Source organism: Ailuropoda melanoleuca, chromosome 8 (genome assembly GCF_002007445.2).
Source record: "Ailuropoda melanoleuca isolate Jingjing chromosome 8, ASM200744v2, whole genome shotgun sequence".
Taxonomy (NCBI): domain Eukaryota; kingdom Metazoa; phylum Chordata; class Mammalia; order Carnivora; family Ursidae; genus Ailuropoda; species Ailuropoda melanoleuca.
This window is the reverse complement of record NC_048225.1, coordinates 54,607,045-54,619,532: the sequence shown is the minus strand read 5'-3', so window position 1 is coordinate 54,619,532 and position 12,488 is coordinate 54,607,045. Positions and strand designations below refer to the sequence as shown.

At 52.4% G+C, this 12,488-nt stretch overlaps 1 protein-coding gene across 2 annotated transcripts; it reads right to left on the bottom strand.

Annotated features, from left to right (window-relative positions):
- Positions 1 to 4,487: 4,487 nt before the first annotated feature.
- Positions 4,488 to 11,496, bottom strand: UCP2 (uncoupling protein 2). 2 transcript variants are annotated; one of them, XM_002915312.4, is made up of 8 exons: positions 11,094 to 11,496; positions 9,943 to 10,099; positions 7,422 to 7,646; positions 7,036 to 7,246; positions 6,022 to 6,216; positions 5,834 to 5,935; positions 5,324 to 5,504; positions 4,488 to 4,935 (listed from the first exon to the last, which is right to left on the bottom strand). In XM_002915312.4, the coding sequence occupies exons 3-8, from the start codon at positions 7,545 to 7,547 to the stop codon at positions 4,821 to 4,823; spliced, it is 930 nt and encodes a 309-aa protein (XP_002915358.1). In that variant the 5' UTR covers positions 7,548 to 7,646; positions 9,943 to 10,099; positions 11,094 to 11,496; the 3' UTR covers positions 4,488 to 4,820. The 2 variants fall into 2 exon arrangements, with proteins under 2 accessions (XP_002915358.1, XP_019650951.1); XM_019795392.2 differs by having other exon boundaries at positions 11,181 to 11,496.
- Between the last annotated feature and the right edge of the window lie 992 nt (positions 11,497 to 12,488).

Below are 12,488 nucleotides of genomic sequence, written 5' to 3'. Positions count from 1 at the left end.
TGTCTTTCAAAGCCCTTGTTTCCTTGTTGATCTTCTGCTTAGATGATCTGTGCATTGCAGTGAGGGGGATGTTAAGGTCCCCTACTATTATCGTATTATTATCAATGTGTTTCTTTGATTTTGTTATTAATTGGTTTATATAATTGTGTGCTCCCATGTTAGGGCCATAAATATTTACAGTTGTTAGATCTTCCTGTTGGATAGACCCTTTAATTATGTCATAGCGTTCTTCCTCATGTCTTATTGAAGTCTTTGGTTTAAACTCTAATTTGTCTGGGGTGCCTGGGTGGCTCAGTCGTTGGGCATCTGCCTTTGGCTCTGGTCATGATCTTGGGGTTCTGGAATCGAGCCCTGCATCAGGCTCCCTGCTCAGGGGGAAGCCTGCTTGTCCCTCTCCCACTCCCCCTGCTTGTGTTCCCTCTCTTGCTGTCTGTCAAATAAATAAATAAAATATCTAAAAAAAATAAAATCTAATTTGTCTGACATAAGGATTACCACCCCAGCTTTCTTTTGATATCCATTAAAATGATAAATGGTTTTCCACCCCTTCACTTTCAACATGGAGGTGTCCTTGGGTCTAAAATGAGTCTCTGGCAGATAGCATATTGACAGGTCTTGCTCTTTTAATCCAATCTGATACCCTGTGTCTTTTGATTGGGATATTTAGCGTATTTATATTCAGAGTAAGCATTGAAAGATATGAATTTAGTGCCATTGTATAACCTGTAAAATCACTCTTTCTGTATATTGTCTCTGTTCCTTTCTGGTCTGTGTTACTTTTGGGCTCTCTCTTTGCTTAAAGGATCCCTTTCAATATTTCTTGTAGGACTGGTTAGTGATCACAGATTTTTAAAATTTCTGTTTGTCCTGGAAGGTTTTTATCACTCCTTCTATTTTGAATGACATCCTAGCTGGATAAAGTATTCTTGGCTGCGTAGTTTTCTCATTTAGCACCCTGAATATATCATGCCAGTCCTTTCTGGCCTGCCAGGTTTCTGGGGGATAGATCTGCTGCTGGTCTAATGTTTCTACCCTCGTAGGTTACAAACCTCTTCCCCTGAGCTGCTGTCAGGATTTTCTCTTTGTCTCTGAGATTTGCAATTTTCACTATTATATGTCAGGGTGTTAACCTATTTTTTATTGATTTTGGGGGGGTTCTCTCTGCCTCCCGGACTTGAATGCATTTCCTTCCCCAGATTAGGGAAGTTCTCTGCTATAATTTGCTCCAATATACCTTCTGCCCCTGTCTCTCTTTCTTCTTCTGGGATCCCAATTACTCTAATATTGTTTGCTTTATGGTATCACTTATCTCTTGAATTCTCCCGTGATCCGGTAGTAGCTTATCTCTTTCTCAGCTTCTTCTCTATCATTTTATTTTCTGTATCACTAGTTCTCTCTTCTGCCTCATTTATCCTAGCAGTTAAAGCTTCTATTTTTTATTGCATCTCATCAATAGCCTTTTTTATTTCGACTTTAGATTTTAGTTCTTATTTCTCCAGAAAGGGATTCACTAGTGTCTTCTATGCTTTTTTTCCTAGCCCAGCTAGTGTCTTCATAATCATTATTCTGAACTCTAGTTCCAACATCTTACTTATGTCATACTGATTAGTCCCTGGCAGTCAATACTGCCTCCTTGTCCTGGTTTTGTGAGTATGGCCAGGTCCCTGAGGGTTCAGAGCCCATATGCTCTCACCTTGATAGAGTGGGGCAGAGCTCTGTGGCCTCTGTGGGTCCCTACTCTGCTCTGATTTCTCATGACACAAAATCTTTAGCAGGGGCAGTCTCTAGATTTTGATATGGTCATTTTGTAGACAGGAAGCACAGAGAAGAAAACACTTATCAAGGTTACACAGGGCAAAGATATCAGAAACTTGAAGGCCACTCCCAGACTCATCCTGCTTAGAGGCAGCACAAAGGACACAGTGCTGGAAACAGCTTTGGTTTCTTCCTCACCAGCCTCAATTCTCATCTATGCAGTGAGTCCTGGGCTGCCTCTAGGCAGGGTGTTGTGGGAGGCAGGTGAACTGGGTTCCACTCCCAGCTCTGCCACGGACTTCCTGTATGTTACTGCTCATAACCCCCCCTGCAAGCTGCTTGTGAGGATTGAGTCATTGGTGTAAATGTGCTTGGTGAACTCAATGCTTAGGTATCAGGGTTCCAGGATTGCTGCTGATATGGCCTCCAGTCCCAGCTGGGTCCGTGCGGACCACACCTTCCTCCCCAAACTGCCTTCCGTCAGTCAGCAACAGTGTAGCATGCAACTCTTCTGCCTTTCGAGTCTGGGTTTGGGCTCAGATAGGTCCAAGTTTCGGAGAGTGGGTGGCCACTTTTATGGAGGGACTTCAGAGGTACCAGAAAAGGCCTCCATATTGTCCATATTGGATTCCCCCATTCAAAGCATTCTTAAGCATCAGGTTTTTTCTTAAATGGGGACTCAGTAGCACCAGTCATGCATTTAAAAACCATCAGGGAGAATGCAGCAGGAGCAGACCTTGAGATGTGGAATCAGGGTTCTAGGAAGCACCTCTGCAGTCCTTCGGGAATGTGGGCCCTGGAGTCGGATACACCTCGGGCATATGCCCTTGGGCAGATCACTGCCTCTCTGAGCCTGATCTTGCAGGCTTTCTGGGAACCAGGGGAGTGAAGCGGACTCTGCCCTCAGGCATGGCCTAGCTGCCCTGTGCTGAGAGCAAGCAAATAGGTGAGGGAGCATGGGGCTGGTGTTGTGAAACTCCAGGACCCCAGGTCTCCTCTAGGACCCCAGGTCTCCTCTAGGCCAGCAGGAAAGCCTGCCTCTAGCCTTTTCCTCACGGCAAGACCCTGAAGGAAGCATGGTCTTAGGCCTGATGAAAGACCTTTATGAGGTATCTTTTACCTCAGCAATCTTCAGTGCTACCTCATTTGGCAGGCAAAGCAGGGCTTGTCATATATTCACTTTGTAGGCTGTGAGGACTGGTTACGGAATTCCTGAGGCCTACTGATGTGCTGTCCGGTGGTTTCTGCCCCCTCCCCCAGCTCCTCACTGTCCCAGGATCATGCCCAGAACCATGATGGAGTCCGGTGGCCTTGTGCCCATCCTAGTATCTGGGACACAAGGCTGGTGAATGAATCAGCTGACAAGATATGCCTAGGGCAACAAATTGACCGTTTCCTCTGGCACAAAACAGTGAGAAGCCGCTTCACAGGACTAATGTGAGAATTAAGGTGCAGGAGTGTCAGTCTTCCATTTATGCCGACTCTGTGCAGCCCAACAGACAACCCCACTGGGCTGCCTACCACCTTCACTCTGGTTCAACTCATGGACCCAACCAACCCTGTCTCTCTCAGGGACTGTGAGACCCCAGCTCAATTTGTCAGACGCTAGGAAGTAAGGGGAGGAGTCCGGGGCCCTCCTTCCTTCCCCAGGAACCTAATATCCTAGACCCCTTGCCAAAACACTGAAGGGCTGAGTCTCCAGCTCTGACCAATGGAAAAGTAGTGTTAGCTGTTTTAGGCAGCTGGAAGAGGGAAGTCACATTCTCTGAGCCTGGCTCCACAGCTACCCAAGACTTTCCAAAGGACTCCAGCACTGGTCCCTGGGTGAAGAGTCCAGAGGGGCAGGGAGGAGTCTGAGTCCTAGTCTCGGTTCAGTTGTTCACTTCCTGTATGTCCTTGCTTGCATGACCTCAGCCTTCAGCTTCTTCCAACGGCTATAAAATGGGCCTGCCTCTGCACGAGATGCCTCAGGATTCTGGGACTTCAGAGTCCCCAGCCCCTTGAAACAGATGTAGAGTCTGCTTTCCTCCCTCTGAGGACAGGTGGTAGGAACGGGGACAGGGAGGCTGACACCCTGTGCAGCCCCAGCCCCGGCTTGGCACTGCCTCCTGTGATCTCTAGCCCAGGGAGAGGGTAAGACTCCAAATGAAAGTATCCTCAGGGGGTAAAAAGTATCCTCAGGATGAGGCCTCCTGTTTGCCTTGCAGCCTGTCCCATCCAGTGCAGTAAACCTGCCTCCTAAGGGTGTGACTGTGGAGGGTGAGAAGCAGCCCGACTCTCCCTCACTAGGTTTGGGAATTTGAGGAGGAGGGTTCCCATTTGTAGAATGGAATACTAAGTCCATAGCATCTAAGATTCCCAAGTTCCTCTAAATCTTCCAAGAAGCACAGGAGACGTAGGGGAGACAGGAACACACTAATTTTGTAGATAAATAGGCCCGGGGCAGCTGGAGAGTTTAGAAAGGTAGGTGCTGGAGTCCTAGGCACTGAGTGAGTGAAAGCTCATGTGACCTGGTAAAAGTGGAGCCACTGCTGTGACTCCCAGCTGCTCCTTCACTTGCCTTCTAAGCCCTGGGCCTGGTTTGGAAAGAGAAATGGACAAGATGACCTCCATGGGCCTCAGATTGGATGCTGGAAGCAGAAGGTGGGTCATACCTTCCTTTCTAAGTCAGGTGCCAAAAGGGCCCACTGGACCAAGACCTCTGGTAAGAGCTATGACAGAGGGAGGAGACACCAAGGTTGAACCTGTTTTATGGGTGACATGCTGGCTGGGCTGGGCTTGGGGGCAGAACAGAGAGCTGGGCTTAACTTTTCAAGGGATTGAAGGCTTGGGATCCTGGCTGGTGCCAGGCCTCTTACAGTGTCAACTGGGGTCAACTCTACTGGGACTGAGAGACAATGGGGAGATGAGGTAGGGAAGAGGGGTGAGAAAGTGGGGAGAGGAAAGGGAACTGGTGGGAAAGGGAGTAGAAGGAAGGGGTGAGGAGAGAGGGAAGGGAAGCAGGGCCTGGCTGGAGCTGAGCCAAAGCCAAAGCCAGACGTGGTGGGGTCAGCAGCAGGAGACACTCAAAAGGGAGCCTCCCGGGAAGTGCGGGCAGCCATGAGGGCCCGTTTGAGCTGCTCATAGGTGACAAACATCACCACGTTCCAGGAACCCAAACGGAGAAAGGAGGGCATGAACCTAGAAGAGAGGAAACACAGGTCACAGAGGGCAATCTGGTGACTCCTGAGGGCACTCTACCTCCCGCTCACCCCCCGGGCCATGGTATCCAATCCAATCCAGTTGCTCTGTCCCAAAGGAGGGTGGGAGGGTCCAGGGAACAGAGCCCCACAGCTGTGTGGCTGTGAGCAAGAATCTCCCTTGAGTCCCCATTTTAATACCCATAACGTAGGGGTGACAACTCTGGAAGTAGTTGAGAGCATGAGAAAATGCTGGTGAAATACCAGGACCAGGATCAGAATAGCTTGACACCTGGTTGCTAATCAGTTCCAGGTGGTTCTCTCCCACCTGTGTGTAGGTATGGGTAGCCAGGAGGCTTGGAATTGGGTGGGATGGATCAAAGGCTCACCCTTTGTAGAAGGCTCGGGGACCCTCCTTCTGGAGCATGGTGAGGGCACAGTGGCCAGCGCTCCTGTACTGGCCCAGGGCAGAGTTCATGTATCTCGTCTTGACCACATCGACAGGGGAGGCGATGACGGTGGTGCAGAAGCCTGCCCCGAAGGCGGAAGTGAAGTGGCAAGGGAGGTCATCTGCCAAGGAGGAGCAGGAGAGGCAGTGAGGACTCCTCACCCCATCATTCCAGAAGGAAAGAGATTATTAAAGTAGCTTAGGGGTCTGATGGTTGTAGAGAGAGAGACTCCAGCTGGGACTTCTGATGACCTAAGAGTCATTTTGCCTCAGTGCCTCAGTGTGCAAAGTGGGCGCTTCATCCCAGCTGGCTTCAATGTGGTAAATCTAAACTCATTCCACAGGCAGAGGGGAAGGAGGATGAAAAGATGTGGTCTTCAGGCAACCAGACTCCCACATCTCATCCTAGTTGGGGGAAGGGTGAGATCCGGCACCATTTACCCTAACTCACCTGTCATGACGTTGGCCTTCAGGAGGGTGTCCTTGATGAGATCGTAGGTCACCAGCTCAGCACAGTTGACAATGGCGTTACGAGCAACATTGGGAGAGGTCCCTACAGGAGGAAACGGTACCGATGTGAGACCAGAGAATAGGGGAGGAGGAGGATGGGGAAGGAACACCCGATACACTGATACACACCTTTCCAGAGTCCTCGGAACCCTTCCTCTCGGGCGATGGTCTTATAGGCATCAACAGTGCTTTGGTATCTCCGGACGCTTCCAGCCCGGGCCTGAGCCTGGAACCGGACCTTCACTACATCTGTGGGCTGGGCCACGGCCACAGCCAAGGCACCTGTGGTGCTGCCTGCCAGGAGGCGGCTCCCAATGCCGGCATCTGTGGGACAACCATGGGGGTCAGTGCCCGGCTGGGGTTGTACTCATTTTCCACCTCCCCTCACTAAGACCACCTCATCACTGTAATCTTTTGCCTTTCGGGAATAGGACTCAGACAAGCTCTGGCTCAAAAAACTTCTTGCCTCAAAGAAAATAACACTGTGGATGTCTACTCTTGGTACAGGGTCATAACAAGGAGTAGGACAAAATGAGACTTAGCTCAACAGGGTAAATGCTGAGAAATCACAACCCTTTCTGTTTGACAAATGTGAAAACCAAGGCTCAGAGAAAAGTGGCCTTTTTAAGGCCTGGGACCCATAAGACTTGAGATCTCATGCCAGATCTATTTCTCCCTACCATGTAATCTTGGGAAATGTTAACCTTTCGATCTGGGTTCTCAGTTTCCACTTGTGAAAAATGGAGGGTGGGCAAGGCCTGCCGAGGAGATGAAATGGAAGAGTGGCCTTGGAGGCAAAAGTCCTGGGTGTGTTTTTCCGGCTCTTCATCGTGTGCCCTTGGCCAAGTCCTTTCCACCCAACAAGACTCAGTCTCTTCATCTGTAGATGATACCATCTACTCTCAAAGTGGTTGTGAGGACTGTCCTGGGATGATCCCCTGCACAGAGCTTAGCACAGGCCAGGTGTTCAGGGATCATTGGGAGAATCAAGGTCCCTTCCAGTTCTCAGTTCCTTTGATCTGCCTAGGGATCTTGAAGCCTAAAGGAGCTATGTAGCAAATCATCAATCACGGATGATTTACTGGGATCGGTCATCACCAAGAAGAAAAGGCCAAGGGGCCTATGGCCCAGTTCCACACTCACGCTCAGAACCCTTGGTGTAGAACTGCTTGACAGAGTCGTAGAGGCCGATGCGGACAGAGGCAAAGCTCATCTGGCGCTGCAGGCCGGCGACCAGGCCACTGTAGAGGCTGCGGGGGCCCTCGGTGCGCACCATGGTCAGGATGGTGCCCAGCACGCCGCGGTACTGGGCGCTGGCCGCAGCCCGCACTGACCCCTGCCTCTCTCCTTGGATCTGCAAGGTCAAGATGAGTGTTATATGGATAGGCAGTTTGCCCTCCCCGTCTCCTGCCATCCCTATGTTCCAATGTTTATAGTCCTCAACATTTCCCTGGCCCTTAAGGAGCCCGTGTCTTGGGGCAGAGCAGACTAGAAGACAACATCAGGAACCCCAGGCTTCTTTCCCTCACCTGCAGCCGGACTTTCGCGGTGTCCAGAGGAAAGGTGATGAGATCTGCGATGCAGGCAGCTGTGCCAGCCCCCAGGAACTTCACAGTGGCAGTAGGGGGTACATCTGTAGCCTTGAACCCAACCATAATGCTGATATCCTGCTACCTCCCAGAAGATGGAGAAAGACTGGAGAAGGGGACACCTTCAGTCAGCAACAAGACAAGATACAGGAACTCTGCCGGAATCTAAGCCAAGGAGAGAGAAGTCCCATTAGCAGCAGAATGACCAGCCCCTCCCTGCTGGCCACCCCGCCCCTACCTTCCCTGACAAAGCAAGAACCAGAACAACCTTGTGAGGGAAAATAGGAGTGAGCTCTGGAGGTACTCAAATAGGGGCTGGAGAAGCAATTCCTGCTTGAGGGAAACAAGTTTTGTGAAGCGTCCCCTCCTTTTCACTACAGGGAGAGTCTGGCTCAGGGCTATCTTAGTGATGCCTTGAAAATAGGCAGTGACCTAGCCTTTTGTCTGCTGGGTGCAGAGTTCACTGGCGATGGCCACATCCCTGCTTCTGCAGATCTGGAGGATGGGCAGAAGTGGGCAAAAGTTTTCAGTCAGACGAAGACCTGACAGGCACAAACTCACAGGCTTACGCCCCGGATTTCTAAGCAGGAGCCATTCCTACGGGTCTGAAATTGCCTAAGTCTAGACAAAAAGGAATGGGCAAGACAGTTCAGCCCTCTCCCAGCCCATCGGTCTCAGTCTCTCCCCAGCCCGCACAACTGGGGCTCTCTAAAGTTATTCTTTCGAGACTGCTCTGCTGGGCGTTGGTTCACTGAGATGCAGGAGACAATATCACCCTAGAGGGGCCTTACTGTCTGGCACAGTGGATGGGTAGGTAATTCAAACCGCACTTCGGGCTTGCAGGACATACTCTCAAAATGTGGAGGGAACAACTGACTCCATCAGGAGAGAGGGAAGAGTGGGTGATCAGAGAAGGTAACATTTAGCCGGGCCTTGAAGGATCCTGGGCAACTCTCAGGGCTGAGAGCAGGTGCACAGGCATTGGGCTCTCTCCCCCTGGATGACTACTGTGTGACGCAGGGAAAACTGTCTCCTCCTCTGGCCAGCCTCCTCTTGTTCAACACAGGGGATCCACATCTTCACCACAGAAGGGGCAGGCACACGGGAGGGGGTGCAGGTCAGAGCTATGAAGAGTGACACAGGAAACCAAAAGCTCCATTTTGTTCTCAGAGTTGGAACAACACCCTTCTCTGCTGCCTCTGCGGCCTGGGGAGGAAGTGAGCCCAGCGCCCCAGTGGGGGAGGGCGACCTGCTTCTCTCTTCGCTGAGCTCACTTCTCTGACTGCAGGAGCAGCTGCTCTGAGCCCAGCCTGATTGGCTGCCTGTGTCACTGGGGCCATGAGGAAAATGCCGGCCAGCAGAGGGAGGATGTGGTTGGAGTCCATTGAGAACACAGACCCATGGAAACAAACAGCTTCTTCCTCCTGGGCTTTTCACTCTAGGTATCTGGGGCAAAGAGCGAAACCCAGAGGCTATTCACCACCTCAACTGCACCCAGAGCTCCTATAGGCCAGGCCTGGTCTGGAGTTTCCCTGGAGCCTGGCCGTATGAGGCTCAGTGAAGACTGGTAGCCATATGGCAGAATGGGTTGATGAAGGTGCTTCAGACACCCCAGCTTCCCTGCCCCCAGGATGTGTTCCATACCTTCCCCATCCCACTGCCTGGAGCACTCTGTTACTCACTCACTCTTCAGAGCAGCCCGGTGAGGTGGCTGCCTTACTTCCATGTTACAGATGAGGGAACTTAGAGCCACATGTACAGACTCCAAAGCTTATGCAATTTGCTTTGCGCTGGCGTCCAGAACATTTTTCTCCTGCTGTTTTCTCAGCCCCGGCACAGGCAGGGCTTTTGCAAGGAAGTCTAACACCTAAGTTCTCTCATGCCAATTTGACAGTTCTGAGAAGATTCAGACAAGTAGTGTCCTTTCTCTGGGCCTCAGAGACATGATAAATGAGTCAATCGTGTCCTGACACTGAGCTAGGTTGCAGTGTTGTGAAGGCCAGAGAAGAACAAGACCCAGCCTGTCCATCTCAAAGACATGTGCACGGAGGCTCAGTTGCCATTTCAAATGTTGTTTTGGGTTTGCCCAGGTCTTTCAGAGGTGGGAGTACGGGATCAATGGTCACTTGTGCTAAAGACCCTACTAAGAAAAGTAAGTAATACTCAAGCCTAGAAGTCCTAGCTCTGCTGCTGACTTCCAGGATGATCAAGGACTAATCACTGTCCCATCTAGGCTTCAATTTCTTCCTTTGTAAATATGGGGACCACCATCCCTGGCTTGTCAAGGTCAGCTTAAAGGATAGAATGAGACTAGGGATATATGAAAGTCTTCGTGAGCTCTGAAAGCAACTTCACTGGGGGTGGTGGGAGTTATTTTTGCTAATGTCCTACTGACACCCACCCGCAGGCCAAAGCGCAGCTGTAGGCAGCAGGAGACCCCTCCCTCAGACTGGACTCTTACCCGGCTTTGTACGGTCTCACGCTGAGGCCTCCAAGATCAAGCTTCTCTAAAGGCATCCCATTCTTCAAAGCTGCCAGTGGCTATCATGGCCCGATCCCCTTGGTTTTCCATAGAAAATGGCTGGGAGACGAAACACCTAATAGTCATACTATGTGTCCTGTGGATGAGGGCAGAGTTTATTTTTTAAAATTTTATTTATTTTAGAGAGAGAAAGAAAGAGAGCATGTGAGTGGGGGGAGGGCAGTGGGGGGGAGGGGCAGAGGGCAGGAGAAAATCTCAAGCCCGACTCCCTGCTGAGCACAGAGGTCAATACCAGCTGGATCCCACCACCCCCAGATCGTGACCTGGGCGTTGGCCAACAGTCCAAGACTCAACCCACTGAGCCACCCAGGCGCCCCAAAATTAGAGTTTAGAAAGGGGAAATCTGCCTTAAAGGATCACACTCCAGCAAGGAAAGAGCCACCTGCCGGAGGCACATAAACCCACACAGTCCTTAAGGGGGGAGGTGGGGAGGAGTAAGGAACAGGGTCCATTTCTCCCAGGACAGCAGGGGACTAATTAAGTGCACACATTGGAGGGGAGAAATGAACCCAGGAGTCCCCCCTCTCCAGCCTGCTCTCTTAGTATCACACATTGACTCCCTTCCAGATTTCTGCTTTAGTGGCAGTCTGTACTCTGGAGAAGCATCCCCCAACACAGCAGACTCTGGTGAATGGGAGTGTTTTAAGAAGATCATGATAGGTCAGAGACTCTCTGAGAGTCGACTAGGCCCCAGGCGCGGGCTGTAAGGAGGCTAGGGGGGCTGGGAGCCGGCCCTGCTCAAAACCTCCTCCTCCTTGGGAGGGAAGGTCATTCAGATTTCCGTGGACGCGCCGATGGTCCCCACCCAAGGGGGGGGGTGCTGGGCATCCAGGCCGAGGGGAGAGAGTGGAAGGGTAGAGGCTGAAATTACGGCCAATTGAACCTGAGAGGTAAAGAACAAAAGGGAGAGAGAAAAAGAGTGAAAAGAGAGATAAAAGAAAAGAGGACATAGAGGAAAAATACAGACTGGGAGAAGAGGAGGGAAATTAAAGAGAGGGAAGGGCGGGGGGTAGCGGGCTTGCCGAGGGTTTTGCCGGCGCAGGGCTGGGGCGGGCAGGGCCCGGGCTCACCGGGCAGCAGGGAGAATACGAGAGTGCCGGCGGATCTGTCTGTAGGCGGGCGGAGAGCGCGTGGAAGGAAAGCACACGGTACTCTACCTAAGAGCGCTGCTGGCGAGCTTGCAGTGGGGCCCGCGAAGCCTGCCGCGCGGTTTAGGTCTCGGGGGGCGGGGCCTGCGAGGCGGGGCCTGCGGGCTCCGAGGGGTGAGGCGACCCTCTAGCCACCGCCTTTCCGCAAGGGCAGTCACGCCTGAGGTTCTCTGCGCTCCTTCCTCCACTCCCATTTCCGTGCGGGCGGATTCCCGCGTCTACCCGTTCGTTCCTCCGCAGGGTCGCTCCCTCGCTCTGCTTCACACACCCCCGGTCCGCCAACCTCCTGGTGAGAATGGCAAGGCTGACGTCTGGAAAGAAGCAGAGCCTAACTAGGGTCACACAAGCCTCTGCGCCCCCGGAACCCTGCCAGGGCTCTTTGTAACAGCGCCCCCAGAGGCTCGGGTGGAACGCACTGCCTCCCTTCACCCGCCCAGTCCGCGACTCCCGACCACGCAAACCCAACGCCTGCCTCCCGCGCTCTCGCGGGGCGGGGCCTCCCGACCGCTGGCGATTGGTTAAAGCCGCCGCGTTGCCCGCGGAGGGAGCCAATCCGGGCTGCAGCGGCAGGTGGCGGCTAACCGCCAACGGTCGTGGGGCGCGCCTGGGCTTCCCCCGGTCTCCCGCGGGACACCGGCCTTGCCCAGGGGACCCGGGGGACTTCCGACGAGAGCGGGACGGAGGCACAGAGCATGACGCTCCCGCCCCCACTTGCGGCCGAGTGCGCGGGCCGGCGCCCCGCGAGTGAGAAAGCCGAACAGGGCCCGGGCCTGCTGCGCGCCCAGCCCTGAGATGAGAAAGTGACTTAAATGAGCTGAACCTGGGTCGCCCTCGGGGCTGGCGGTCTTCTCGGGGTGACAGACACGTAAAAAAACAGTAACGGGGTCCTGGGGCTGGGACAAATATGACGTTTAGGGAGTAGAAGGAGATAGGACTCTTCACCCTTAGCCGCTCTGTCCCTTTCTTCCTGTTTTCATCCCTTCGGCCTTCCAAGACTGTTTTAAGGGATTAATGGAGGTACTGGAAGCGGTCTCCCTGACTAGATTGTAAACTTCTCAAGAGCAGGAAGCTATTTCCTGTATTTTTAGTATCATAACACTCCAAGGGCCTGCCTGCAGTAGAGGCTCAGTGCGTGCTGTTTGGGCTGGAAATGCCTGGAAAAGCGAAATGGGAGGACCGGGGGAGACGAACATTTGGTGACTGCAATTACCGAGTTCACGTTCATTGTGAATACGTCGCATAATCCTGTGAGGATGATATTAACTTCAATTTTACAGATGAGGAAACAATCCCAAAGAAGTTGAAACACCTGCCTAA

Bases quoted from the DNA above. Each gene is read 5' to 3' on its own strand.
- UCP2 (XM_002915312.4), bottom strand. From the start codon at position 7,547: ATGGTTGGGTTCAAGGCTACAGATGTACCCCCTACTGCCACTGTGAAG. The intron at 7,247-7,421 runs GTGAGGGAAAGA...TTGACCTTGCAG, and splicing joins CCGCGAAAGTCCGGCTGCAG to ATCCAAGGAGAGAGGCAGGG. The intron at 6,217-7,035 runs GTGAGTGTGGAA...GTTGTCCCACAG, and splicing joins CTACACCAAGGGTTCTGAGC to ATGCCGGCATTGGGAGCCGC.